Source organism: Nicotiana sylvestris, chromosome 9 (genome assembly GCF_000393655.2).
Source record: "Nicotiana sylvestris chromosome 9, ASM39365v2, whole genome shotgun sequence".
Taxonomy (NCBI): domain Eukaryota; kingdom Viridiplantae; phylum Streptophyta; class Magnoliopsida; order Solanales; family Solanaceae; genus Nicotiana; species Nicotiana sylvestris.
In genome coordinates, this window is record NC_091065.1 from 60,883,524 (window position 1) to 60,910,030 (window position 26,507).

Sequence of the window (26,507 nt, forward strand, 5' to 3'; positions counted from 1 at the left end):
ACCTTTTTGTTCAATTAAGTCCCTAGGGTTCCTATTTGTTGGCAAATCAAGACCAACACCACAAGACAAAAGTTAACACACAAGAAAAGATCATAAATGAAACAAACACAGAAGAAAACAATTTAAACCTAATACATCAGAATTGAAACAAACACAGATAAAAATTTAAACCTAATACTAGCATGAGTTTCAAAGGAAAATTATTAAAACCTATTTAAGAAAAACTTGAACCTATGTACAAGTAATGAAACCAGCAATTTAAAGAAAAAAAAAGGGAACCTAAATCATGCGGCTAAATCAGTAAAAGAAGCAAACCCTTAATTTAAACCAACCTGACTTAATTATCCTAAATGTATCGAACTATATTTAATTAAAATAATTAACTAAATAAACTTGTTTTACTAAAATTCAAATAAACCAACAATCAAAACAAGCAAGACTGATACCCAAAAAAAAGAAGAAAAATAACCAACTAAAAGAAAAGAAGAGAAGAAACAGAAACGACCTGATTTTGGCCGGAAACGCTTGAACCAACAGAGCAAAACAACGAACAAAGGTTTTTGACGAAGCTTGGTCGATCAGTGCTGACTTGGTCGGAATCCGGTAGTCTCGAAATAAGTCAAAACTAACGCTAATCGATTGTTCTTGTCAAGAACAATCGATTAACATGAACTTTGACTCAAATTGAGCCTGAAACCCCAAAAATCAAAGAGAAAAGGACAATTTAGGGCTTGGTCTTTTCTTTTAGAATTTACATCCGAAATTGGAGCAAATGGGTAGGGATTTTGGAGAAATTGGTGATAGATATAAGATGAGGAGGTTATGGTGGTTGCCTGGTTAGAAGATGGGGGTGTTGGGACGGCGCCGCCGGTTGGTGGTGTTTGGGCATTTGGGGGCGGCTAGGGTTAGGCGTTGTGAGAGAAGAGAGACATAATGAGAGGGTAATGAGGGTTTAGGGGGTGCGTTCAGACAATTATAAGGGAGGGGAAGGGTTAGTTCTCAGCCATTGGATCATGGGAGATCAACAGCTGAGATTAAAAACTAGCAAACGACGTCATTTCATTTTGACAGGGGTGGACCGGGTCAGCTGGTGATTTGGGCTTGGACCTGGGCGATTTTGGGTGGGTTTGTGGTCTAAGGATGACCCAACTACTTAATTTAAAACCCCTTTGCAATTTAAATCCTTATTTTCCTTTTTTCTTTTCCTTTTTCTTTAATTAAACATCCTAAATTAAAAACCTAAATTAATCTAAAAATGTGAAATTAAACTAATTACCTAATTACAAGAATTATATTAAAATAACTTAATCCTAAAAAAAAACAACAATCTAAAAATAAAAGGAGAAAAATGTAAAAATGGACTATTTTTTGTGATTTTTATTTTATAAAACAAATAATTACTAATTACTCCTAAAAAATATAAAAATGAAGCCTAAATTCAATGCACGATATGTTTGGTATTTTTCACGATTTAAATAAAATTTAAACATGCACAGAAATGCAAACAAATAAGAAAATTCTACTAAAATTCCTAAAAATAGCAAATAATTAAGAAAAAATCTATTTTCTTGGATTCTGTAGGAGTAATTCATATAGGGAAAAAATCACAAGCTCACAGCTGCCCCTCTTTGCTCGGAAATATGAAGGGTTTCAGGGCAAAGATAAAATGAGCAATTACGAGGGATTTTTGCCCGTTCGAAACTCAATGGGAAGCATCTTTTGAAAAATACTGACCGAACCTTGCTTCGGAGGTTGCCTACATTTCCTTGGCTATAAAGAAATCAGGTCAGTGTAGTTCTGGAAGTTTTGGTAGCTGGGACTACCGGAAAACTATGATTTCACTGCTGTTTCTGCTTGATGAACTCCTTATTACACCAAAATGAAAGAAAATAATAATAAAAAAGCTAAACTACCTAAACCTATCAACTACGAGTTACAAGATTCCTATCTATAAACCTTATAAAGCTTGATCTTGAGTCTTGGATGGTTCTTCCTGCAGACTCTGATATGAATCTATATGCTCGTTAGCTGCAACTGCTGGTTCATTCTTCTTCAGCTTTCGGGTCAAGGCGAGACATGCAAAACTTGTGATTTCAATCAAATTTTGAGTAGTCCACATCTTTTCTCCGCTTCTACACTCAGAGTTAAACTTCTTTTCTTATTTCTTCCTTTCTTTTATTTGAGTTGAGACTCCTTCTTTTGGTCATCTCAAGCCATGTGCCTCACGGTGAAAACCTGTTCAAGCACCAAAGCAAACAAGCGAACGAAATTTTTCTACCCCAGTTTTCACTAGGAAAATTCTATGAGTTATTGTAACAAAAATCTAAACTATTTCTTTATTTGAAAGAAAATAAAATAAGGATTGTGTATCCTTGGGAAAAAGAGATTAGGAAGTGGAGCCCTATATTTATACTAAAATCAACCAGGGAGTGGAGACCCTATGTTGGAAAAGCGACTAGGAGTGGAGACCCTATGTCTTAAATAAACTCAACTAGGGAGTGGAGACCCTATGTTGGAAGAGCGACTAGGGAGTGGAGACCATATGCCTAAAAAAATAAAATCAACTAGGGAGTGGAGACCCTATGTTCGAAAAGCGACTAGGGAGTGGAGACCCTATCTCTAAAATAAAATCAACTAGAGAGTGGAGACCCTATGTTGGAAAAGCGACTAGGGAGTGGAGACCTTATGTCTAAAAAAAATAAAATCAACTAGGGAGCGGAGATCCTATGTTGGAAAAACGACTAGGGAGTGGAGATCCTATGTCTAAAATAAACTCAACTAGGGAGAGGAGACCCTATGTTGGAAAGGCGACTAGGGAGTGGAGACCCTATGTCTAAAAAAATCAATTAGGGAGTGGAGACCCTATGTTTGAAAAGCGACTAGGGAGTGGAGACCCTATATCTAAAATAAACTCAACTAGGGAGTGGAGACCCTATGTTGGAAAGGCGACTAGGGAGTGGAAACCCTATGTCAAAAATAAACTCAACTAGAGAGTGGAGACCCTATGTTGGAAAGATGACTAGGGAGTGGAGACCCTATGTCTAAAATAAACTCAACTAGGGAGTGGAGACCCTATGTCTAAAATAAACTCAACTAGGGAGTGGAGACCCTATGTTGGAAAGGCGACTAGGGAGTGGAGACCCTATGTCTAAAATAAACTCAACTAGGGAGTGGAAACCCTATGTTGGAAAAGAGACTAGGGAGTGGAGACCCTATGTCTAAAATAAACTCAACTAGGGAGTGAAGACCCTATGTTGGAAAGGCGACTAGGAAGTGGAGACCCTATGTCTAAAATAAAATCAACTAGGGAGTGAAGACCCTATGTTGGAAAAAATGTAACTAGAGATTGGGGACCCTAGGCTACCATGTTTTTGAAATTTTCTTCTTATCTCTCTCTTTTTTTCTTTTTTCATTTTTTTTCATTTTTTTTATTTCATTGAATGAGTAAATGAGGGAAAGAATTTTGGAGGTGACTTCCCTTTATGGATTGTTGCTGCAAAGTTGTTTTTAGCCCTGACACAGTTTCTTTCGGCTGTACCTGCTTCTTGCAAGGTTGCTTTGGATTACACCTGTTTTATGTTTTCAAATAAAAAACAATTGTTAGTTTGAAACGGTGGTTGATTTTGTGACCTTGATTGTTTTGATCACTTGATCTTGGCCCAATTCTTTCAATGGAAATCTCTATTGCCCGTTGGCTTTCTGGAAATCAATCTCTCTTCGAAAACCCAAGGATCTTGACTTTCCAAAATTTTACATGACGGTTCAACCGTGTGGGGATTTGGCCTTTTCCTCTTGTTTTGCCTTTATAGGAAGTTGACTTTGAACTTCTTTCCTTTTCAATAATTTTGAAATTGAGGCATCAGCCATCATCGCCTGTCGAGATCGACTTGATTCACCTGCTGAGGCTGGGTTCTTTTCCTTGTATTTTGCTTTTGTTAAGAAAAACCTTGTAAAACCCTTGCCATCTTTTCTTTGTATTAGTTTCGAGGAGGGATTAGACCGAAAGGGACTCAAAGAAAAGTAAACAAAGGACAGGATAATGAATTTAACGAGAAGTGTCCCTTTCGGGGGAAAGAAATAAGGACTTATCTGGAGTGCGTGCAGACTTCAATATACGTGACATGCTTCTTGGACCGGATACCCGATCTGCGCAGCTATCCAATCTCGCAAAACCTTTCATAATCCATATCTCAAAACTGAGAAACCTTGCCAGGACTCTTATCAGTGCTGATGGTTGTAAGGAATTCCCCTTTTTCGATAAATGGCGCCCTTTGCAGGTTTTTACCAATGGACCTCTCTCATTTCTCTTCTAACCGTCGCCTTATAGTGCTCTTTGCGAGTTTTCACTAACAAGACTCTCTCATTTTTAGTTCTCTGCTCACCATCGCCTTACGGTGCTCGTGTGGGTTTTCACCAACAAGACTCTCTCATTTTATTTTTTCATTTTGATTGCATCGGATCCAAATAGCTACGTTCTCCGATTCTTGAACATCTTTTACCGATTGATCGGAAGGACTTGAATAGGGTTTGGGTAAAAAAAGAATTTGGATCGAATTACAACTTTGGAACCATTCAGGCGGGATCACCGCCAAACCATTACAACATCTGCCCCAGTTTCACTTTTGGGGGAATTTGGATTTTTGTTTTGGTGTGATTGAACCATAGAGAGAGGCTGCCTACGTATCCTTTCGGAATCAAGTCGAACGTTGTTCAGGGAAACTTTATCTTTTATTTTTTTTTTTCAAATTTTTTTAGGTTCCAAAGAGGGTAATCAAATAAGGGTGACCGGATCAAAGGGTTAGACAAGGATTGGAGTATTTGGGCTAGCGTGAATGAAATCCTTCGTCATCCCAATCGGATAATATTGGTACCGCAAAAGGGTTAAATGTAATACCTTTTAACCGCGTCTGCATTTACAGCTGTTTCAGGGTCATTTCCTTCAATGTCTCCTAGGTACAACGCCCTTTTCGGCAACAATTTTCTAATAATGTATGGGCCCTTCCAGTTGGGAGCGAACTTTCTTTTTGCTTCCTGTTGGTGAGGGAGAATATGCCTCAAAACGAGTTGCCCCACTTCAAAGTTCCTAGGCTGCACTTTCTTGTTTTAGGCACGAGTTATTCTTTGTTGATACAACTGCCCGTGGCAGACTGCGGCCATTCGCTTTTCATCAATCAGGGTTAACTATTCCAGACGGGTTTTGACCCACTCATTGTCCTCAATCTCAGCTTCAACAATGATCCGAAGAGAAGGGATTTCAACTTCTGTGGGTATCATGGCTTCAGTGCCATAAACCAATAGATATGGGGTTGCTCCGACTGATGTGCGCACAGTTGTGCGATATCCCAACAATGCAAACGACAACTTTTCATGCCACTGCCTGGAACTTTGGATCATCTTCCTAAGAATCTTCTTGATGTTCTTGTTTGATACTTCAACAACACAATTAGCTTTGGGCCGATAAGGGGTAGAGTTTTGATGCATGATCTTGAATTGTTCGCATATCTCCCTCATCAAATGACTATTCAAGTTCACAGCATTGTCCGTAATGATGGTCGTAGGAATAGCAAAATGGAAGATGCTATTGGAGTGCACAAAATCTAATACTGCTTTCTTAGTGACGGCTTTGAGGGTGACTGCTTCAACCCATTTTGTGAAGTAGTCAATGGCAACCAATATGAATCTATGCCCATTTGAAGCTTTTGGCTCGATTGGCCCAATGACATCCATACCCCAAGCAACGAACGTCTACGGTGCTGACAAAGGATGCAGTTCTGTGGGTGGTGCATGAATTAGGTCACCATGCACCTAACACTGATGACATTTTCGGACAAAACTGAAGCAATCTTTTTCCATAGTCATCCAGTAATAGCCTGCTCGAAGGATCTTCTTTTCCTGGACGTATCCATTCATGTGGGGTCCACGCACTCCTGCGTGCACTTCATGCATGATTCTTCTGGACTCTTCGACATCCACACATCTTAACAAGTTGAGATCTGGAGTCCTTTTGTTCAAGACCTTGTCTCTCAACAAGAAACCACTAGCAAGCCTTCTAATGGTTCTCTTTTGGTCTCCATTGGATTGCTCGGGATTTTCTTTTGTTTTTAGAAATCTATTGATATCATGATACCATGGCTGAACATTTGGTTCCACCTCAACCATATTGCAGTAACCATGCCTTTCTCGGATTTAGATTTCTAGCGTGTCAATGTGGACATTGCCTAGATATGGCAACATCGAGGCCAAAGTAGCGAGTGCATCAGCTAACTCATTGTGAAAACGAGGAATGTACCTGAACTCGACTGACTTAAACCGCTTACTAAGATCTTCCACATGTTTCCTGTATGTAATAAGTTTGACATCCCGAGTTTCCCATTCACCATGAGCTTGTCAAATAGTCAGATCCGAATCTCCCATGATTATAAATTCTTCCACCTCTTAGTCGATTGCCCTATTCATACCCATAATGTAGGATTCATACTCGATAGTGTTGTTTGTGCAGAAATATCGAAGCCGGACTGTGGCTGGATAGTGTTGACCAGTGGGGGAGATCAAAATTGCCCCAATCCCGACCCCTTTTGCGTTCACAGCTCCATCGAAGAACATTTTCCAAGCATTGGTGTCTTCTGATGTTACCTCAACTGAATTCACCTCCTTGTCCAGGAAGTAAGTTCTCAAGGGATGATATTCATCATTAATATGGTTTTCAGCTAGGTGATCCGCTAAATCCTGGGCTTTCATTGTCGTGCGGGTGACATAGGATGTCAAATTCAGTGAGCAGGATCTGCCATTTTGCTAACTCCCTGTGGGCATCGACTTCTGGAATTTGTTCTTCAAAGGATCCTGCCTAGTGATAAGGTAGGTGGTGTAGGCCAATAGGTAATGCCTGAGCTTCTGAGCGACCCAAGTTAGGGCACAGCAAGTCCTTTCCAGCAAAGTGTACTTGGCTTTGTAGCTAGTGAACTTCTTGCTCGGATAGTATATTGCCTGCTCCTTCTTCCCGATCACATCGTGTTACCCGAGGACACAGCCGAAGGAATTCTCCAAGATTGTTAGGTACAAAAATAAAGGCCTCCCAGGTTTGGGTGGGACCAAGACTGGCGGATTCGACAGATATTCTTTGATTTTGTCGAAGGCTTCTTGACACTCATCTGTCCATTTAATTGCCGCATCTTTCTTTAACAACTTAAATATGGGCTCACATGTGGATGCCAACTAAGCAATGAACCGACTGATGTAATTCAACCTTCCCAACAGGCTCATCACCTCTTTCTTGGTTCTCGAAGGAGGCAAATCCCGAATAGAATTTATCTTTGTTGGGTCTAGCTCGATACCCCTCCGACTGACTATAATTCCCAAGAGTTTGCCAGACGGAACACCAAATGCACATTTAGCCGGATTTAGCTTTAAGTCATACATACGCAGCCGCTCAAAGAACTTTCTCAGGTCCCGAACATGGTCGTCCTGTGTTCTGGATTTGATAATCACATTGTCCACATGCACCTCAATTTCTTGGTGCATCATGTCGTGAAAGATGGCAGTCATGGCCCTCATATAAGTTGCCCCGGCGTTCTTCAAACCAAAAGGCATGACCCTATAACAACAGGTGCCCCAGGGTGTGGTGAAGGCTGTCTTTTTTGTATCTTCTTCATCCATCAAGACCTGATGATATCCAGCATAACAATCCATGAAAGATTGTGTCTCATGTTTGGCACAGTTGTCAACAAGGACGTGGATGTTTGGCAAATGGAAGTTGTCTTTGGGACTTGCTTTGTTCATATCTCGATAGTCAACACACACTCGAGTTTTCCCATCTTTCTTTGGCACGTGAACCACATTAGCTAACCATGTGGCGTATCGGACTACTCGGATCACCCCTGCCTTTAACTGTTTGGTGACCTCTTCTTTGATCTTGTCACTGATATCGGTTTTGAACTTCCTCTATTTTTGCTGGACAGGGGGGTAATCGGGTTAAGTTGACAACTTATGGACCACTAGATCAACACTTAGTCTTGGCATATCATCATAGGACCAAGCAAACACGTCTTTGAATTCAAACAAAAGTTGAATCAATGCATCCCTGGTTCTTTCATCTGTGTGAATGCTTATCATGATTTCTTGGACCTCTTCTGAACTACCCAGATTTACAGGCTCGATTTTATTTAGATTTGGCTTAGGCTTATTCTTAAATTGTTCCAATTCTCGATTTATTTCCCTAAAAGCCTCTTCTTCATCGTATTCCGGTTTTTGATTCATTATTTCACAATTAGACAGCGTGTTTGGATCTGGGCATGAAGTTCACAAGCATGTCATGTTATTTAAAGCTGCATTATTAGAACTGAAAGAAGAAATAAGAAAAAGTAACAAAAATCAGAAAGAATAAAGAGAGAGATTCATGAACGATGAAATATTGATTTCATTTCATTGAATTTTGAAGATAACAGAGTTTACAATGGAATTTAAAGATAGTAAACTAAATAAAACATCCAAGTTACACCCTGGAATAACTCGTGATGTAGAAAAGGTTGCAAGTTTGGACTACCGGGATTTCCGCCTGACTGGGAACAGAGTAACCTTCTAGTTTTGCAACTTGGAATTGGGCCCTATATACGGCACCTCAGCGATGCTCGAGCCTTCTCCTGGCTGGACTATGTGGGTTTCACACAACATCTACCTCATGGCTCCACATATGTCCTCAATTTCCTCGGCCGTGAAGGTCTCATCTTCTTCTTCTTCTTCTTCTTCTTCTTCTGTGTACTTGGGCTTGACGAATGTTTCGTAAAGATATGGGACCAACTGAGGTAACACCCAACAATTGCTCTTTCGTTCATTTGCCCATGTCACATCAGCTTCTGTAGCATGAAAACCAACACCGAAGAACTTCTCGCTGGCAGCTAAAGTGATAGGTTCTGTAATACCTAGCAATGATGCCCCGAGTCCCTTCCCAGGCTTATAACCATGCTCGATCATTTCAGTAGCCACCATGATGGACGCATTTGATAGAAAGGGCTGAGGACATGGGCTTTCGTCCTCACATTGATCTACGACCAAAACCTTAAAAGCTTCATAGACTATATGCCCGCTACCTTCCATAGCTTCGAGACATGGGATTGACGGGTCTTGGTAAATTGACTGCTTGTCCATGAACCACAATTTCCTGATCTTCGTGTTCAAACTTCACCATTTGATGGAGGGAAGAAGGTACAGCTCCCGCAGTATGGATCCAAGGCCTTCTTGAGAGAAAATTATAGGAAGTATCCATGTCCATGACCTGAAATGTCACTTCGAAATCCACAGGACCGATAGTCAAAATCAATTCAATCTCGCCTATGGTATCTCTCTTTATGCCATCAAAGGCACACACATAGACATTGTTAGGCCGGATTATCTCAGTCCCAATCTCCATTCTTTGCAAAGTTGAGAGTGGGTAGATATCAACTCTGGATCCGCCATCCAGCATGACTCTTTTCACATAATACCCCTCACATTTAACGGTCAAATGGAGCGCTTTGTTGTGGGCGGCCCCTTCTGGGGGCAAATCATTCTTGCTAAAGGAAATCTGATTGACTGCGAAGAATCTTTCTGTCATCCTTTCCAGTTGTTCGACAGTGGATTCAATCGGAACATAAGCTTCATTGAGGGTCTTTATCAACACTTTCTGATTCTTAGTTGAGCTTATCAGTAGAGGCAAAAGCAATACCTGAGTGGGAGACTTCCATAGTCGGTCAATTACCTCGTAGTCCACAGTTTTCATTTTTTGGAAGAACTCCTCTGCTTCTTCAGCACTAACAGGTTTTTTGAGTGGGAAGCGCTTTTGTTTGGCATTGTTCACTTCTTCCAGATTAAGGTACTTCCTAGATGGGTTGGTTTCATTTACTTCCCCTACAATTTCTTTCCCTTTGTATGTCACAATTGCTCTGTTGTAGTTCCAGGGGATTGTAGTGGGGTCTTTCATAGGCCTTTGTGGTGTGCGGCTAATGATCACGGGCTCGTTCAACCTGGGTGGAATTACTGGTCCCCGCACCACATAAGTCCCTTTGGGTACATACATCTTGGGTCCCTTGTTCAGCTCGAACCTCTTAGGAGGACTCAATGTCAATTGTTCTTTCCTGTGAGCTCAGGGAACATAAAGAATGGCGTCTTTAGGGGGTACTTCCCCTGTTTTGTTTTCCACAGTCTTTTCTTCACTTCGAGGAGCGGAGTTACTCTTCTTTCTCCCCCTTATCTTGCTTTGCGGCAGCCTTTGGCTTCTTTCCCACATCGGCTATGGCAATGATGGCTTTCAGGGCTAGGTCAAACTCTTTATCTTCACAAATCATCCCAATAATTGGACCGTTGTTGTGGGCCGACAATGGGTTGTTGGTCACATTGGGGACTTCTTCATCTTCCAGCACTACTCTCTTTTGCTCTATTAAGTTTTGGATTGCCCTTTTGAGAGTCCAACTGTCTTCAGTGTCATGCCTTTCCACTCCCGAATGGTAAGAACATCGAGTACCGGGTCGGTAGGAGGGTGACTCTAGGTTTTGCCTGGTTTGGGGTACGGGTTGCAACAAACCCATTTGGACCAGTTTAGGGAAAAGGCTAGAGTATGATTCACCAATAGACATGAAGTTTGTTCTTCTGGGTGATTCCCGAGCACAACATTGTATAAAAAATAATATCGAGGGGGACGGGGATTATATGGAGCTTGGTGAGGAGGGTTATTTCTAGGAAATGGAGCTCAGTTTTGGTTAAACTGTTGTTGTGGCCGAGCGTATGGCTGGGCGTTCATTGCTGCGTACGGCTGAGGAGCCATAGCATAGGCCACATCCTGATGAGGATAATAATGTTGTGGGGTGCTTGGAGGGAAGTAACCTCTGGGTGGACGGGGGTTTCTTAGAATTGAAGCCGCCATCACCAACTCTTCTTTCTTCTTTCTATTTGCTACACCTCCTGACCCTCTTTGGATTGCTTGCGATGTAGCTCTTATGGCAGATTGGCTCAATATGCGACCTGTTTTTAGACCATTTTCGACCATCTCACCATTCTTGATAGCCTCAGCAAATGGCTTTCCCATTGTAGACATCATATTCTGAAAGTAGTCAGCCTCTTGGGCTTGTATAAAAACACTGACCATTTCAGTTTCATCCATCGGGAGCTTGACTCTGGCCGCTTGCTCGCGCCATTTAATAGCATATTCTCGAAAACTTTCCGATGACTTCTTTTTGAGATTTGACAGGGAATTCCTGTCGGGAGCTATGTCTATGTTGTACTGAAATTGTCTGACGAAATCTCAGGCTAGATCATCCTATATGTGCCAGCGAGACATGTCTTGGTCCATGTACCACTCGGATCCAATGTCAGCTAGACTCTCTCCGAAATTAGCCATTAGGAGTTCTTCCTTTCCACCTTCCCCTCTTAATTGATTGCAATACCTCTTGAGGTGGGCTATGGGATCCTTGTGCCCGTCATACTTTTCGAACTTGGGGTTCTTAAAGCCGAGGGGCAAATGCATATGCGGGAACATACATAGATCAACGTAGGATACGCTCTTTTGTCCGCTCAAACCTTGTATATTTTTGAGGCTCTATTCCATGCTCCTCATTTTCCAGGTAATTTCCTCTTATTCGGGGTTCTTTGTAGACTTCTCCTATCCCGCGGTAAACTCGTACCGGGGTTGTTGCGGGTAAGAATTGGTGGTGAAATGAGTAGGTTCTGGTTGAAAAGATGGTACTTGGAATGTGAATGATGATGGATCAAAGCTTGGCCTGGGCAAAGTTGGTTGTACCGCAGCCGAGGTTGGAGGTGCGGTAAATATGTTGGAGGCCACTCTCGAAACCACCTGGGGGAGAACCTCAAAAGGTGTTCCGGTGAAGTGAGCCAAGATGGCGGGGTATCCAAGTGGGGTATTCGGATAATTAATTGGGACATTGGAATTTCCACTTGCTCAGGGAAGTAACTCGGGGAAACCGGGTATGGCACTTGGCGGCTCCCTACCGTTGGACTAGGCGTCCCATATTTCCAACATGCGGAGGCGCAATGCCCTATTCTCTTCAGCTGCCGCTGACTCTGAGGTTGGGATAACCGATAGTGGGCTATCCTCTGGGATGGGAATTGTTGGTGGATGACCTTCTGACAATATTTCTACACTGCCCTTGGATCCGGTAAAGTACGAGTGTGAAGCCAGGTTACCACAAACCAACCACCTTAAAAACAGAACCTGAACTCAACAGTAGACAACAAACCTGTTAGTTTGAAACAATTAACACATAGGGAATCACACATCGGGGGTGTGATGCACCCATACAGTTAAATATGTTTCTACATGTTTTGCAATTATTGCATGTCTCATCCTAGCTTTTGTTTATCTCCCCGATCTTTCTCTTGCTCTCTCTTGCATTCTTATTTTCCCTCTTATTCCCTTTTCCTTGTTTTCTCTTTTTTCTTTTGGCTTTCTCTTTTCCACATTTTCTCTCTTATTTTAAAAATCGTGACCGGATCCGATGAGAATTGCCTACGTATCACGACGCCACGTGAATCAGATTATCATGTAGTTCAAGGAATAAATGCAAAAATAAATAAAAACATTTTTTGGTTTTTCAAATTTTCATTAAAACAAGACTTCTAATTTTCTCTATTAAAAAGACTCGATCCTACATACCTGAGAATTGAAAACAGACTCGAAACAGACTTTAGGAATGAAAATATAGACTCGAAAAAGAGAAAACAATCAGGAGTACATCAATGCCTCCAATCCTGTCCTAGGAACACCAACTGGTCTTGTTGCGGGCCTATGCGCCATGTCATCCTGGAGACGATAGAGATCATCCATTATCTAGCGAACAAAGACCATGACTGTGGCGAAGAACATGCACCTAGTCATGTCCTCGCACTTGTTGCACTTCATCACGATGTAGTCGGCGATTCTTCTAACCCTTTCCCTGATGATGCCCTTTTTTTGCAACAACCACCCAATCTGCTGAGTCTAGCCTCCAAAACCCGGGTGGCGGTATGATTCTGTTCTTGCAAATGTTGTAGTTCTCCCTCTAGTTGTTCCATTAAAGCGTAGCAATGTTCCTTCTCGGCCTTGAAGCTCTTGGCTTGTTTAGTCATTTTGCCCTCAAGGCTATTAAGCTCCTTTTTCCAACCCATGACCCCTCTGTCATATCTTTCCTTCAATTGTCGATTGAAAATTGCCCGCTCTTCTGCATTTTTGGCTAACTTTGTTCGTACTTTCACTAGCTCAGACTCAGTTTTTTGCAAATCATCCTCAAAGTCATGTATTTTTTGCGTAAGATTATAGATGAGTCTTTCATCTTTTCTACTTTTGCCCGAGTTCTTGGCTGCTATTTTCATTTTTCGAACTTGGGCCCGGAGAGCTTCATTTTCTTGGACCAACCTTCTTCTTTCACCTTCAGCTTCTTGTGCCAATAAATCATTATTGAATACGACGTTTCTCAATTCTTCTTGCAAAGCGTGATTGGTGGCTTGATATTTTTTCTCCTTCTCTCTCCAAGCCAACCTTTCCCGAATTTTATCATAAAAAACTTGGACATGAGGTCTCTTGGCGGGCCTTTCAGGCTCGGGCTCATCATTTGCTCAAAACCTTCTTTCAAACCACACAGCATAATTCAGATCCACTTCCCCTCTCGCAAGATCCGGCACCTGGGTGTCACTTTTCAGATATCGGCAACCATTCCAATCTCGTTGGAGTAAAGCCTCAGGCAGTGTTGCTTCTGGCTGTAGCTCAATGACTTGGGTACTCAAATCTACATCTTCGGGTGCCACTTGATACCTTCCCAGATGCCTTAGAACTCTTTGCGTTGCATATGGTTGGATACTCCTCGGGCCCATCATCATCAAGTAGCCTTTTGAAGCTGTCATGTATATGACTTCTGTTACTGGAAACCACCCTAGAGTTCATTCAATTTGACTTTCTTTTAAAGTCCTTAAGTGGGAAACCCAAGCCTCAAAACCTTCTGGAGTTTTGTAATCTTTTACCCGCTCCTCATGACTCTTTATGAAGTTGTTCTCGTCCGCACCGTAACTCATGAACTTGGGGTGATGGCGGAGATGTTCAATCAACCATATTTGAAGAAGAATGTTTCAACCCTCGAAGAATTGAGCCCTGGTTTTACACAATGTCAATGATCGATAAATGTCTACAATATTAACGAAACAAGTGTGTGATCTTCCTTGGTAGTGAGGAGTTGTGCAATTCTGGCCATGCGAGTGTCTATTATCCTTTCCACATTTGGAAAGACCATGATCCCCAAAAATGCCACGATAAAAGCGAACCAACGATGAATTTGCCAAGTGCTCTTATCTTGTTTGTTGTTTAACCCTTTTTTATGTGTTTCAAAACTAGTTAAATGCCCGAACCTAAAGTATAAGAAGTAGAAAGAACAACATCCTTTGCTTACACGAGCCTTCTTCATTTGCTTACTAATATTTAGAAGATCGAAGAATTTGTGCACAGAGAGAGTCCTTGGGAATATGAGTTGTTGCTTCCTCAAGTCTTGGCCAAAGTCAATGTATCCTGCCATTTCCTCCAGAGAAGGGGTGAGCTCGAAATTGGAGAAACGGAACACGTTGTGGACAGGATCCCAACAGGTTACCAAGGCTTTGATCAAATCCTCCTGGGGTTTGATGCTCATGATGTCTATAAGGGAACCCATCTACTTTTTCACCCAATCCTGGCCATCCTTATCTAAATCATTCAACTACATGCGAAGCTGCAACTGAGCTCGTTCTATGACAAATTGTGACTGGTTCTGAACAACATTTATTTGTTACAGGTCCTAGACAGTATTCATTTGTGAGGGGTCCTGGATAGTATTCATTTGTGACTGGTTCTGGATAGTATTCATTTGTGACGGGTACTAGACAATATTCATTTGTACCTGCGGAGGGTTAAGGTTAGGGTTGACTCTTGTGGACACTTTTTGCAAAATAAGTTTTCAATTTCTAAATAAAATCCATGGACGAAGACCCCTTTTATGCTACTTTAGCAAAAATGGTCGTTTTTGCAAACGTGGCCCCTTCACAATTCCAAACAAATTTTGAGGCCGGAGGAAAGTATTTTATTAAAAAAGACACCTTTTAGACAGACTTGCCCGTTCTTCCCGAAAATAGCCTTTCGACAATTGAAAGGTAATCTAAGGATATTCCGGTAAGAACAACTTAAAATACAGCCGAAGCTGGGTCGGCTTATTGTTTTGACCAAAGCCCTAAACTACATTTTACTTGATTATTTTTTGTAAAAAATGAGGCCGAACCTTATGTGGGTTGCCTACGTATCCCCACATCCGGTGAGAATTAGACCTGCGTAGTTCGGTCAATTTTGACATAAAAAAATATGATATTTGACTCATTTTTTTTAAACACATTTTCCCTCTTTTTATTTTCAAAAATTTTGGCAGAGTTTCTAGGCATTTTTCAAATACCGAGATTTTCAAAAATCGGGTAAATTCTCTATCCTAGCTAACTCTTGGTTTTTCTCTTTATTTCCTTTTCCTAGCCAGTCAACATGCAAGCCAAAACAAATAAATATTCATATAGCACATAGGATGCATCAGGATGGTCTTTATTTTCAGGTACACCTGTCCTAGACGGACCCAACCCCTGAGTCCCCAAGGTCAAATGCACGTGATGCAAATAATCGTTCCTATTAGGGATCCGGCATGAGGTTGCGTTATTCTAGGTTTAAAACCTGGGGTTTGTGTTCTAGACCTGTCTTACCCGAGCGGACTAACTCGAGTCGAGGAGGGGAAAACGTACCAGGAGCACGAAAGTCTGCCCGGCCTTGTTGCTTGCCTCGCCCCGTTCTATTTGGTATAACTCTAACAAAAAAGTGGGTCACACGAACGTGAGCACCATTTTTTAGAAGACTCAGAAGGGAGGCGTAAGAAGACATTTAAATACAGTTCAAGTAATATCAAAGCGGTAAATAGAAATTAGCACATTAAGTCCACTGAAATACAGTAATATCAACAATAAAGCCAAATAAAAATCACATTAAAAACTTGAATTCTTGAACCCTGAACCGGACGTTCTGGGTTAGGATCCCCAGCGGAGTCGCCAGGCTGTCACACCTCCTTTTACCACCCGAGGATATACAAGGGAGTTTTTCCAATTAAAGTGACATTAATCGAGATGGGATTAATTTATTTATTAGATTCGCTACTTGGAATAGTTTATTTGGTTTCCCAAGTCACCGGTTTATTTTAAAATTCCAAATTGAGGAAAATTTTATTTTTTAAAGTCTGCAAACCAGAAATTCTAGATAAGGAATTTTGTTAATCGGGGAAAAGGTGTTAGGGATTCCCGGGTTTCGTGGTTCTAGCACGGCCGCTTAGTGATTATTACTTGACTTAAGTTGTCTAATTACTTATTTTAGGACCTATGTACATTTATCTTTTTACCACTTTTAATTGCTTGATTATTCGTAATTAAAGAATTGAGTTACACGTACGTATACTCTTTTCTTTTGGCGCATCAAAAATCATGTCAAGCGAACGTGTCCATGATTAATAATGCTTTGTTTATTTATTTAAGAAAATTTTGGTTGAAATTGCGCGAACGCATCCCTCGAGTGACTTTTAAAATTAAATTCGAAATTATGTTACGCGAACGTACACATAATCACAATACTAATCTAAATCGGGCCTAAAACAAACTATGATTATTTAGGATTATTTTAATACTAAGTTTATATTAATATGAGGGCCATATGTTATTTAGTGAAAGATGGAACACCTCAATTTTTAGAAGGCTTGTTTAATTAAGGTAATAAAAGGAGTTCTTACTTACAACTATTTTGGACTTAATGTCAAACTATTAATTATAGGTAGGGAAAACATGAGGCAGGTCTTTATTTATTTGAAAGAAACTGGGCCAGCAGTAGGCCCGATGTATTATTAAATGTGATTACTAAAGTAAGAAGAAGTTGATACCCATTGGGCCCAAAATTCAGCCCAAACGCTAGATGAAGGAGGGTGGGAACATAAGGAGCCTGTTGTGGCTTGGCAGCCTAATCTGCGCCATCGCTAGGCCTAATCATTTTAAGCTTTAAAGCCTGCTGAAGCTTAAATCACACCAATTTATGTATGCCAAACTTTGCACAAATCCTAAATAAAATATCTAACATAGTGAGCCTCAACTTATTATCAAGCATTTTTGTAATGGAAAAACAAGATTGAACCTAAGGCTATTCAAAATTTGTCTTAGACTCAGATGTATGGTCATTTCGTAAGTGCTGAAATTAGCGATAATTTAAAGATAACTGCACACATAGCTACTTGAGTTTATAAGTTGAATTACTTAACTACTAAATCAAGACTAATTATTTTGATGAAGTATTCAATCTGAAGGACAAGCACAATGTGGTATGGATTAGGCTCAAAATTGAGCCCTAAAAGTAGTAAGAGACCAGAAACTACACAAAGGGTGATTTCGAACAAAGCTCCCTCACTTGGGCCAACATTAGGCCCAATGATTTCAATGAGGAAATCTGTTAAGATCCTACTGACCCTCTGCCTTAAATAGAACAAAACAAACTTCAGTTTAAATGAAGACCAGCACTATACCAATTCTGGAAAGTCAACTTGCACAGGTAATCCTGCTAGGAGTCTTACTTCACCATCATGTTATACCAATACCCAAATCATCATTAAATGGCTTACTAATCATCCTAATATAACTATTTTAACAATGCTAACATTCTGACAGTGATATAACTCTTTTCAGCAATTAAACTATTCACTTAACAATGCATTTAAGTTGAACAATCCGTGCACTAAATATTACAACTAAACAACAGATCCAAAATACTTAAACATGGGGAAAAAAGCTGTACAGCTAAGAAAGATATAAGACATCCTAGGCAGACAAACAAGAAAAACTGAAATTGAACACTCTTGGACATCTATTTTAACACCACAAATTCATAATTTCATCTTTGTCATTCAAGGATTCCAAAAGTACCTGGGTACAACAAAGAGTAAAATGAGAAAAATCTCTGAGGAACAGCAGAAATCAGCAAAGAACTTCAGCTAAAACATCTAGCAGTATATAACAGCAAGCACCAGCTCCACATTCAAACCGTTTTTGACTTTGAAAACAGAAAAATCCCAAAATCCAACAACCCAAAATGTCTTCAATATCAGAATACCAGCTTAAGAATTTAACGAGAAAAAAACTGAAGCTTTCAAAGGACTTTTAAGGAATCTTTCTCAGTGTTTTCAAAACCTTTGAATGCAGAAAAATGCTAATGATCTCTGTATTCTTAGGGTTCTAAAAAATCTGATTGTGTTTTCAGAGCTTTTTGTGCAGAGAATAAGCCGAATCTATGAGAGTGAGGGAATGTTTCTTTATATAGAGTGACCAAAAATAGCATCTAGGGAATATTCTACCCTAAATTCCCTAGATAGTACAACATATTTGTAGAGGATAAAATGTCCAGCTGTCCATTTTCAGCATCTTTTAAAATTAATTTGGACAGCTGGTACACTTTCTAGAACATTCTGATATTTTCTTAATTAGAAAAGCCCAAATTGCCCTTCTAAAGTCTGCTTATTATAGTTTTTACCTAAACTTTTCTGTTCAATTAAGTTCCTAGGGTTCCTATTTGTTGGCAAATCAAGACCAACACCACAAGACAAAAGTTAACACACAAGAAAAGATCAAAAGCACAGATAATTGAGCAACCTAACCTTTAAATTAAACCTAAAATCACTTGACATGAATAGAATCAGTAATGAAACAAACACAGAAGAAAAAAATTAAACCTAATACATCATAAATGAAACAAACACAGAAGAAAATTTTAAACCTAATACTAGCATGAGTTTTAAAGGAAAATTATTAAAATTTATTTTAAGAAAAACATGAACCTACGTACAAGTAATGAAACTAGCAATTTAAAGAAAAAAAAGGGGAACCTAAATCATACGGCTAAATCAGTAAAAGAAGCAAACCCTTAATTTAAACTAACCTAACTTAATTATCCTAAATGTATCGAACTATATTTAATTAAAATGATTAACTAAATAAACTTGCTTTACTGAAATTCAAACAAACCAACAATCGAAACAAGCTAGATGATACCCGAAAAAAACCAACTAAAAGAAAAGAAGAGAAGAAACAGAAACGACCTGATTTTGGTCGGAAAAGCTTGAACCAACAGAGCAAAACAACGAACAAAGGTTTTTGACGAAGCTTGGTCGATCAGTGCTGACTTAGTCGGAATCCGGTGGTCTCGAAATAAGCCAAAACTAACACTAATCGATTGTTCTTGTCAAGAAGAATCCATTAGCATGAACTTTGACTCAAATCGATCCTGAAACCCCCAAAAATCAAAGAGAAAAGGAAAATTTAGGGTTTGGTTTTTTCTTTCAGAATTTAGATCCGAAATTTGAGCAAATGGTTAGGAAATTTGGAGCAATTGGTGATAGATATAGGATGAGCATGTTATGGTGGTTGCCTGGTTAGAAGATGGGAGTGTTTGGGATGGCGCTGCCGGTCGGTGGTGTTTGGGCATTTTGGGGCGGCTAGGGTTAGGCATTGTGAGAGAAGAGAGATAGAATGAGAGGGTAATGGGGGTTTAGGGGGTCCGTTCGGACAATTATAAGGGAGGGGAAGTGTTAGTTCCCAGCCGTTGGATCATGAGAGATCAACAACTGAGATCAAAAACTAGAAAACAACGTCATTTCATTTTGACAGGGGTGGGGGGTCAGTTGGTGATTTGCGCTTGGACGTGGGCGATTTTTGGTGGGTTTGTGGCTTAAGGATGACCCAATTACTTAATTTAAAACCCCTTTGCAATTTAAATCCTTATTTTCCTTTTTTCTTTTCCTTTTTCTTTAGTTAAACATCCTAAATTAAAAACCTAAATTAATCTAAAAATGTGAAATTAAACCAATTACCTAATTACAAGAATTATATAAAAATAACTTAATCCTAAAAAAAATCAACAATCTAAAAATAAGAGAAAAATGTAAAAATAGACCATTTTTGTGATTTTCATTTTATAAAACAAATAATTACTGATTAATCCTAAAAAATATAAAAATAAAGCCTAAATGCAATGCATGATATGTTTGATATTTTTCATGATTTAAATAAAAATTAAACATGCACAGAAATGCAAACAAATAAGAAAATTCTACTAAAATTCCTAAAAATGGCAAATAATTAAGAAAAAATCTATTTTCTTGGATTCTGTAGGAGTAATTCATATAGGGCAAAAATCACATGCTCACAGACCTCACAATCAAAACAAAGCGATAAAAGTAACCCCGGGTCAAATTCGATCATAAACTATATTTACGATCATGTACACACTCGTCACCTTGTGTACACGTCGTTTATACATAACACAAATATGCAACTAATCCAAATTCTAAGGGGTTATTCTCCCACTCAAGGTTAGACAAGATATTTACCTCAAAAGCCCTCAATCAATACTCTGAAGTGGTTTTTCCCTTAAAAATCACCTCCGCTTGACTCAAATCTAGCCAAAAATAACATAATAATATCAAACAATACAAGAGAAATCAATTTAATTAATAAAGTTATGATCTTTACACATTTTCCAAACGGACTCGCTCGGTCAAAATCCAAGTCAAGGGGTAGATCTTGACTATCCATAACTCCGCGAGTCCAAATATATGATTGGTTTTCAAATCCGAATAAAAATTGACTCTCAAATCTCAAATTTTTAATTTTCAAAATATAATAAAAATCCACACAATTTTCTTTCAAATCCTATGATGTTGACGCTAAAATTCATAAGAAATCAAGTTAAAATATTGAAATTGAGTCAAAATTACTTACCCAATAACTGAATGTAAAAATTCCCTCCAAATATCTCATGACACCAAGTCTAGGGCTCAAAATGTGATAAAATGAGACTATGTCCTGAAACCTAACCTTTTGTTCAGTTGCAGATATCACAAATATGACCTGGTGTTCACAATTGCGATCTGGGATTCACAAATGGGAACCCTACAAATACGACCATTGCGTTGCATTTGCAATGCCTACTGAACCCATGGGATGTCGCAAATGTGACACTGACTTCGCATTTGCAAAGTCTGCCCCTTCCACAAATGCGATCTCTTCATCGCAAATGCGGTCGCCCATGTCCCCCTTCGCAAGGCTGGCTTCTGTGACAACTCGATAAGTTTTTTTGAGTGCTAGAATTTATTTTCGTGTTCCAAGACCTTTATTATCCCCATTTAATATTTCTTGATTTGCATGCATGATTCAGGTTATTTTTCGAAATGTTTTGTGTTAAAATTTGAAGAAAAAGTAATTTTAGGCTAAAAATGGTTTTTGAAATAGCCACGGTCAACATTCTTGGTAAACGATCTCGGATTGGTATTTTGGAAATTCCAATAGGTTCGTATAATATTTTTGGACTTGTACACACTTTTGGTTAGGGTCCAGGGTGACCCGAGCGTATTTCGATGCGTTATGTGAAAAATTTTAAAAATGAGTTTTCAAGTTGAAAATCATGAGTTTTGATGATCGATTTTTGTTATTTGATGTTATTTTGATAATTTGAGGTAGCGAGCAAGTTTGTAGAATGCTATTACACTTGTGTGCATATTTAGTTTGGAGCCTGAGGGGCTCAGTGAGTTTTGGATGTGTTACAGCTGAGTTTGGATGGATTGAAGATAGCTAGTGCAATTAACTTGCTGGTGTTCAATTGCAGATCTCACATTTGCAAGGTCTGGCTCACATTTGCAAGCTTTGCTTTTGCGAACAAGAGTCCCTCAAGTGGCATGATTTATGGAGAAAGGCTTCCATCAGCAGGTAGGTATTTACTTTTTTGAGACCTTCACGTCGGTTCGCATTTGCGAGCATGGGCCTGGGCTATGTAACCTTGCATTTGTGAGGAAAATATTCAGTTTTTTGAAGTGTTTGAAGCCGCTTAATTCTTGGTCGCATTTGTGACCACTAGTAACTAATGTCAGCTTGCGAAGCTTTTGGGTGCAATTGCAATAGGGGAACATTTGCATTTGCGACTTCTGGGAATTTGATGCCCTGATCGTATTTGCGATTCTTGTGTCGCATTTTGTGGATATCACATTAGCAAATGCGACACCTGCAGTAGGGTTAAAGAAGGAAAAACTGGATTTAGCTCATTTTACACAATTTCTCAACCCCAAAAACACTAGAGGCGATTTTTGAAGAACTCTTTATTCCTAAAATCATTGGTAAGCAAATAATCCACTTTCTTTCAATTTCCCAATAATGTTCATGCATTTTTACATCAAATCTAGGATTTTCATGGTAGAAAATAGGGATTTGGTAGAATTTGGGGATTTTATGAAATTGAGATTTAGGCCTCAAATTGTGGTCGGATTTCGAAATAAATTACATTATCGGGATCGAGGGTGAATGGGGAATCAGATTTTGGTCCGGATCTCATATTCTGACCAAGTGAGCTTGGGGTTGACTTATTCAATTACATCAAAGATTGATCATTTTTCCTTTGTGGGTAGTTTATAAAGCTTATTTTGAATTGATTGAACGAAATTTGGCTAGATTTAGTTGGTTTGGAGGCTTGTTCGAAAGAAAAGGCCGTGGTTGATCATAGAGTTGGTTGCGGAAAGAGGTAAGTGTCGTGTTTAACCTTAGCTTAAGCTAAGTAGGACTTGATTGGATTATTTGCTATTTGATTTGTATGTGGGAACGATGTATACACAAGGTGACGAGTGTATATATGTAGTTACGGGTTGAGCATGCGGGTTGCAATATTTATTTATCATTTTCAATTATTTCATGCCTTCATTTAAACCATGTTATTACTTGTTAAATGCTTTAATTGTTACTTGCCTTTACTTGTTGAATTCATGCATTTACCGTTACATGCCTTAATTGCTAATTGTTTCTATGTATCTATGTCTTTATTTATTGACTATATTTACTTGCTTTTTTGACCTTGTGTGTTATTAGATAAATACTTTATAAGCTTACATCTTTAATTATGCAATTCGTTTATGGCATTTTATTTGAATTACGCCATAGTTTGTTGTACATGTTCATTATATTATTATTGTGTGGGATCGGGTTGCACACTATAATGATTATTGATATTATTGAATGAGATCAGATTGTACACCGCAATGATTGTTGGTATTTTTGTGTGCGATCGGGTTGCACACCGTAAAATAAATTGGTATTATTGTTTGGGATCGGGTTGCGCACCGCTAGCGTAGGGGAGTTTTTGCCCGGATCGACTTGCTGAGGAGACTTGAGGTAGAGTCGTTGGTGTTCGAAGAACCTGAAGTCTACTTCTATTTTGTCTTTACTGTTTACTTTTATCTCAGACGATTTTATTTCGTTTAGACTTTATTTGTAATACTCTAGTTGTTATGTATTCATGACTCCAGATTTTTGGGATATGTTTTACCGCGATGCGTTTGTATTTATCACATCTATTTCAGAATATTACAATTTCTTGTGATTAATGTTCTGCTTTTAAATTACTTAAAATAGTTAATTAATTATCTAGTGTTGACTGGCCTAGCAAGTGGATGTTAGGCGCCATCACGGTCCTACGGTTGGGATTTTGAGTTGTGACAAGTTGGTATCAGAGTACTAGATTGCCTAGGTCTCACGAGTCATGATCAAGCTTAGTAGAGCCTAGAGGATCGGTACAGAAACATCTGTACTTATGTTCTAGAGGCCATAGAGCTTTAGGAAATGTCACTTATTTCTTTCTCTATCGTGCGACTTTATTCTATCACTAAAGTTTGAACCATTCTATTTTTGTTCTCTCGCAGATGGTGAGGACACATACAATATCCACAGTCGGACACGAATCGGAGAAAGTGGCGGAGGCAAGATTTCCACTAAGGGGTTTAAAAAAGAAAAGTGAAAAAATTAAAAATGATTGTGGCCAGTGAGAGTTGAACATGTGATCTCAGAAAGGTTTTGAACCCCCTTGACCACTGAGCTATGCTTTTGGGCTATGTCAAAGAGATTCAAAACATAATATATAGAGGTAAAAATTAGATTTTGCCTTACATATATAGTGTAATTTTTCAGCGAAGAGGGTTCGGGTCCCCCTTCCGTCCCTAAATCCGCCCCTGACCGGAGCCCAGGTTGCAGTCATTACCAAGGATAGGGGCCGGGGCCGGGGCTGGGGCCGAGGTGGAGGTAGAGGTCATCCTAAAACGCACGTAGAAACATATATTGTAGAGCCTCAGATAGAGCAGAAGGAGGAGATCCCTATCTAGACTACACCAGTTGAACCAGCTCAGGTCTCGGATGGGTTCATAGCAATTCCCATTAAGGACGCTCTATTCTGCCTGGTTGGCCTTATGGAGAGTGTGGTCGATGCCAGAGTATTTCCAATGGCTCCAGTTGTCTATCAAGCTAGGGGAGGAGCCCAAGCTCCAGTTACTCATATTTTGGAGCAGATGGCACCCATATATCAGACTCTAGCGGTTCCAGCAGCGGAAATAGTTTAGCCCGTTATTGCTACATAGTTAGGGGAAGATCCGTGATGCTTTCAAAGGGGCTAAAGAGGTTGGATAAATTCACCAAGCTCTTTCTGATTTGTTTTGGTGGTACACCTTCTGAGGACCTACATGATTATTTGGACCTTTGCCACGAGATGTTGCGCAATATGGGTATTACGGAGTCCAATTTGACTTCACAGTGTTTCAGATGACTGGCTCTGCCAAGAGATAGTGATAGGACTATGTTCGAGGCAGACCAATAGGTTCACCTCCACTCACTTGAGAATTGAGATCAGTTCTCACAACTATTTTTGGAGTAGTTCATTTCTTTTACTATGAGAGAGGAGTACCACAACCAATTTGAGCGTCTACAGTAGGGTAGCATGACTGTTACCCAGTACGAGAACAGATTTATGAATCAATCTTGACATGTACTTATCTTGATCCTTATTGATAGGGAGAAGGTGGGGAGATTCATAGATGGACTTACTTTTGGTGTTAGGCTACAAATGGCCAATGAGACTGGGATGATATTTCCTTACAACGAGTTGTAGAAGTTGTTCGACAGATAGAGAGGATTCGTGGTCAGGATAGAGAAGAGGTATCTGAGAAACAACCTCGTCACTTTGGTGGTTTCCTTGGTGCCTCATCTAGAGGCAGGGGTTCATTTGGTAGAGGCCATCCTCACAGGCCGATTCAGTCAGCGCATCGAGTAGCACACAGAGCTTCGGGCAGTCATGGTTCTTATGGGTCTTGTCCTGAACACCTAGCCTACAATGCACATCCAGCTCCCATCAGTGCTACAATTCATAGCTATCAAAGTGATTAACTAGGCCATCAGGGTCAGTACCAGATTCACCAGCCACATCAGCCGAAAGAGTGCTTTGAGTGTAGAGTTACTGGTCATATCAGGAGGTACTATCCCAAACTTCAGAGTATCGTGTCTCAACAGGGTTATTTTGCCATAACTTTAGTACCAATCTCTCCATCTCCCTCTCAGTTAGCTAGAGGCGAGGTCAAGTAGCTAAAGGTGGTAGTCAGTCCAATAGAGTTGGAGGCCAGCATGTTAGAGGTCAGAGTGGTGAGTATATCGTGCTTGTTTGGTCACTATCAGGAGCTAGGAGACTAGGGTAGACCTTCTACTGCTTGATATTATAGATTTTGACGTGATCATAGGCATAGATTGGTTCTTATCTTATCACATTATTTTGGACTATCATGCCAAGACTGTGATATTAGCCATGCCGGAGTTGCCTTGATTGGAGTGGAGAGAGACTATTGGCCATTCTACTAGCAGGTGTATTTCATATGTGAAGGATCAACGTATGGTCGAGAAGAGGTGTCTAACATATTTTGCCTATATCCATGATCCTAATGTGGAGGTTCCTTCTATGGATTCAGTACGAGTTGTGTGAGAGTTATTAGAGGTGTTTCCTATAGATTATCCTGAGATGCCACCCAATAGAGATATCAACTTTTTCATTGACTTGGTTTCGGACAATTAGCCCATTTCTACTGCACCATATCATATGCCCCCCATTGAGTTGAAGGAATTAAAGGAACAGTTATATGATTTGCTTGATAAGGGATTCATTAGGCCTAGTATCTTGACTTGGGGCGCACCAGTATTTTTGTTAAGAAGAAGGATAGAATGATGAGGATGTATAAAGATTATTGGCAGTTGAACAAAGTCACTATCAAGAATAAGTATCTGCCGTCGAGGATTGATGTCTTATTATAACAGCTTTAGGGTGCCAAGGTGTTTTTGAAGATTGATATGAGATTTGACTACCATTAGTTGAAGATTAGGGCATCGGATGTCCCTAAGATAGATTTTCGGACTCGGTATAGTCACTATAAGATATTAGTAATGTCATCTGGCATGACTAATACCCCAACAACCTTTATGGATTTGATGAACTGGGTGTTCAAGACCTATTTGGATTCATTTGTGATCGTCTTCATTGATGAGATTTTGGTTTACTCCTGCAATTAAGAGGTGTATGAGCAGCATCTGCAGATCGTAATTTAGACTCTGATGGATTGTCAGTTATA

The 26,507-nt window shown here is 39.7% G+C and overlaps 1 protein-coding gene across 1 annotated transcript; it reads right to left on the bottom strand.

Moving 5' to 3' along the window:
* Positions 1-9,079: 9,079 nt before the first annotated feature.
* On the bottom strand, positions 9,080-10,556 carry LOC104250136 (uncharacterized). Its single transcript, XM_009806698.1, has 2 exons — positions 10,204-10,556; positions 9,080-10,106 (listed from the first exon to the last, which is right to left on the bottom strand). The coding sequence occupies exons 1-2, from the start codon at positions 10,554-10,556 to the stop codon at positions 9,080-9,082; spliced, it is 1,380 nt and encodes a 459-aa protein (XP_009805000.1).
* Between the last annotated feature and the right edge of the window lie 15,951 nt (positions 10,557-26,507).

Coding starts and splice junctions, on each gene's coding strand:
- LOC104250136 (XM_009806698.1), bottom strand. CDS start 10,556: ATGGGTTTGTTGCAACCCGTACCCCAAACCAGGCAAAACCTAGAGTCA. Junction 10,107..10,203: donor GATAAGGGGGAGAAAGAAGA/GTAACTCCGCTC, acceptor CTGAGCTCACAG/GAAAGAACAATTGACATTGA.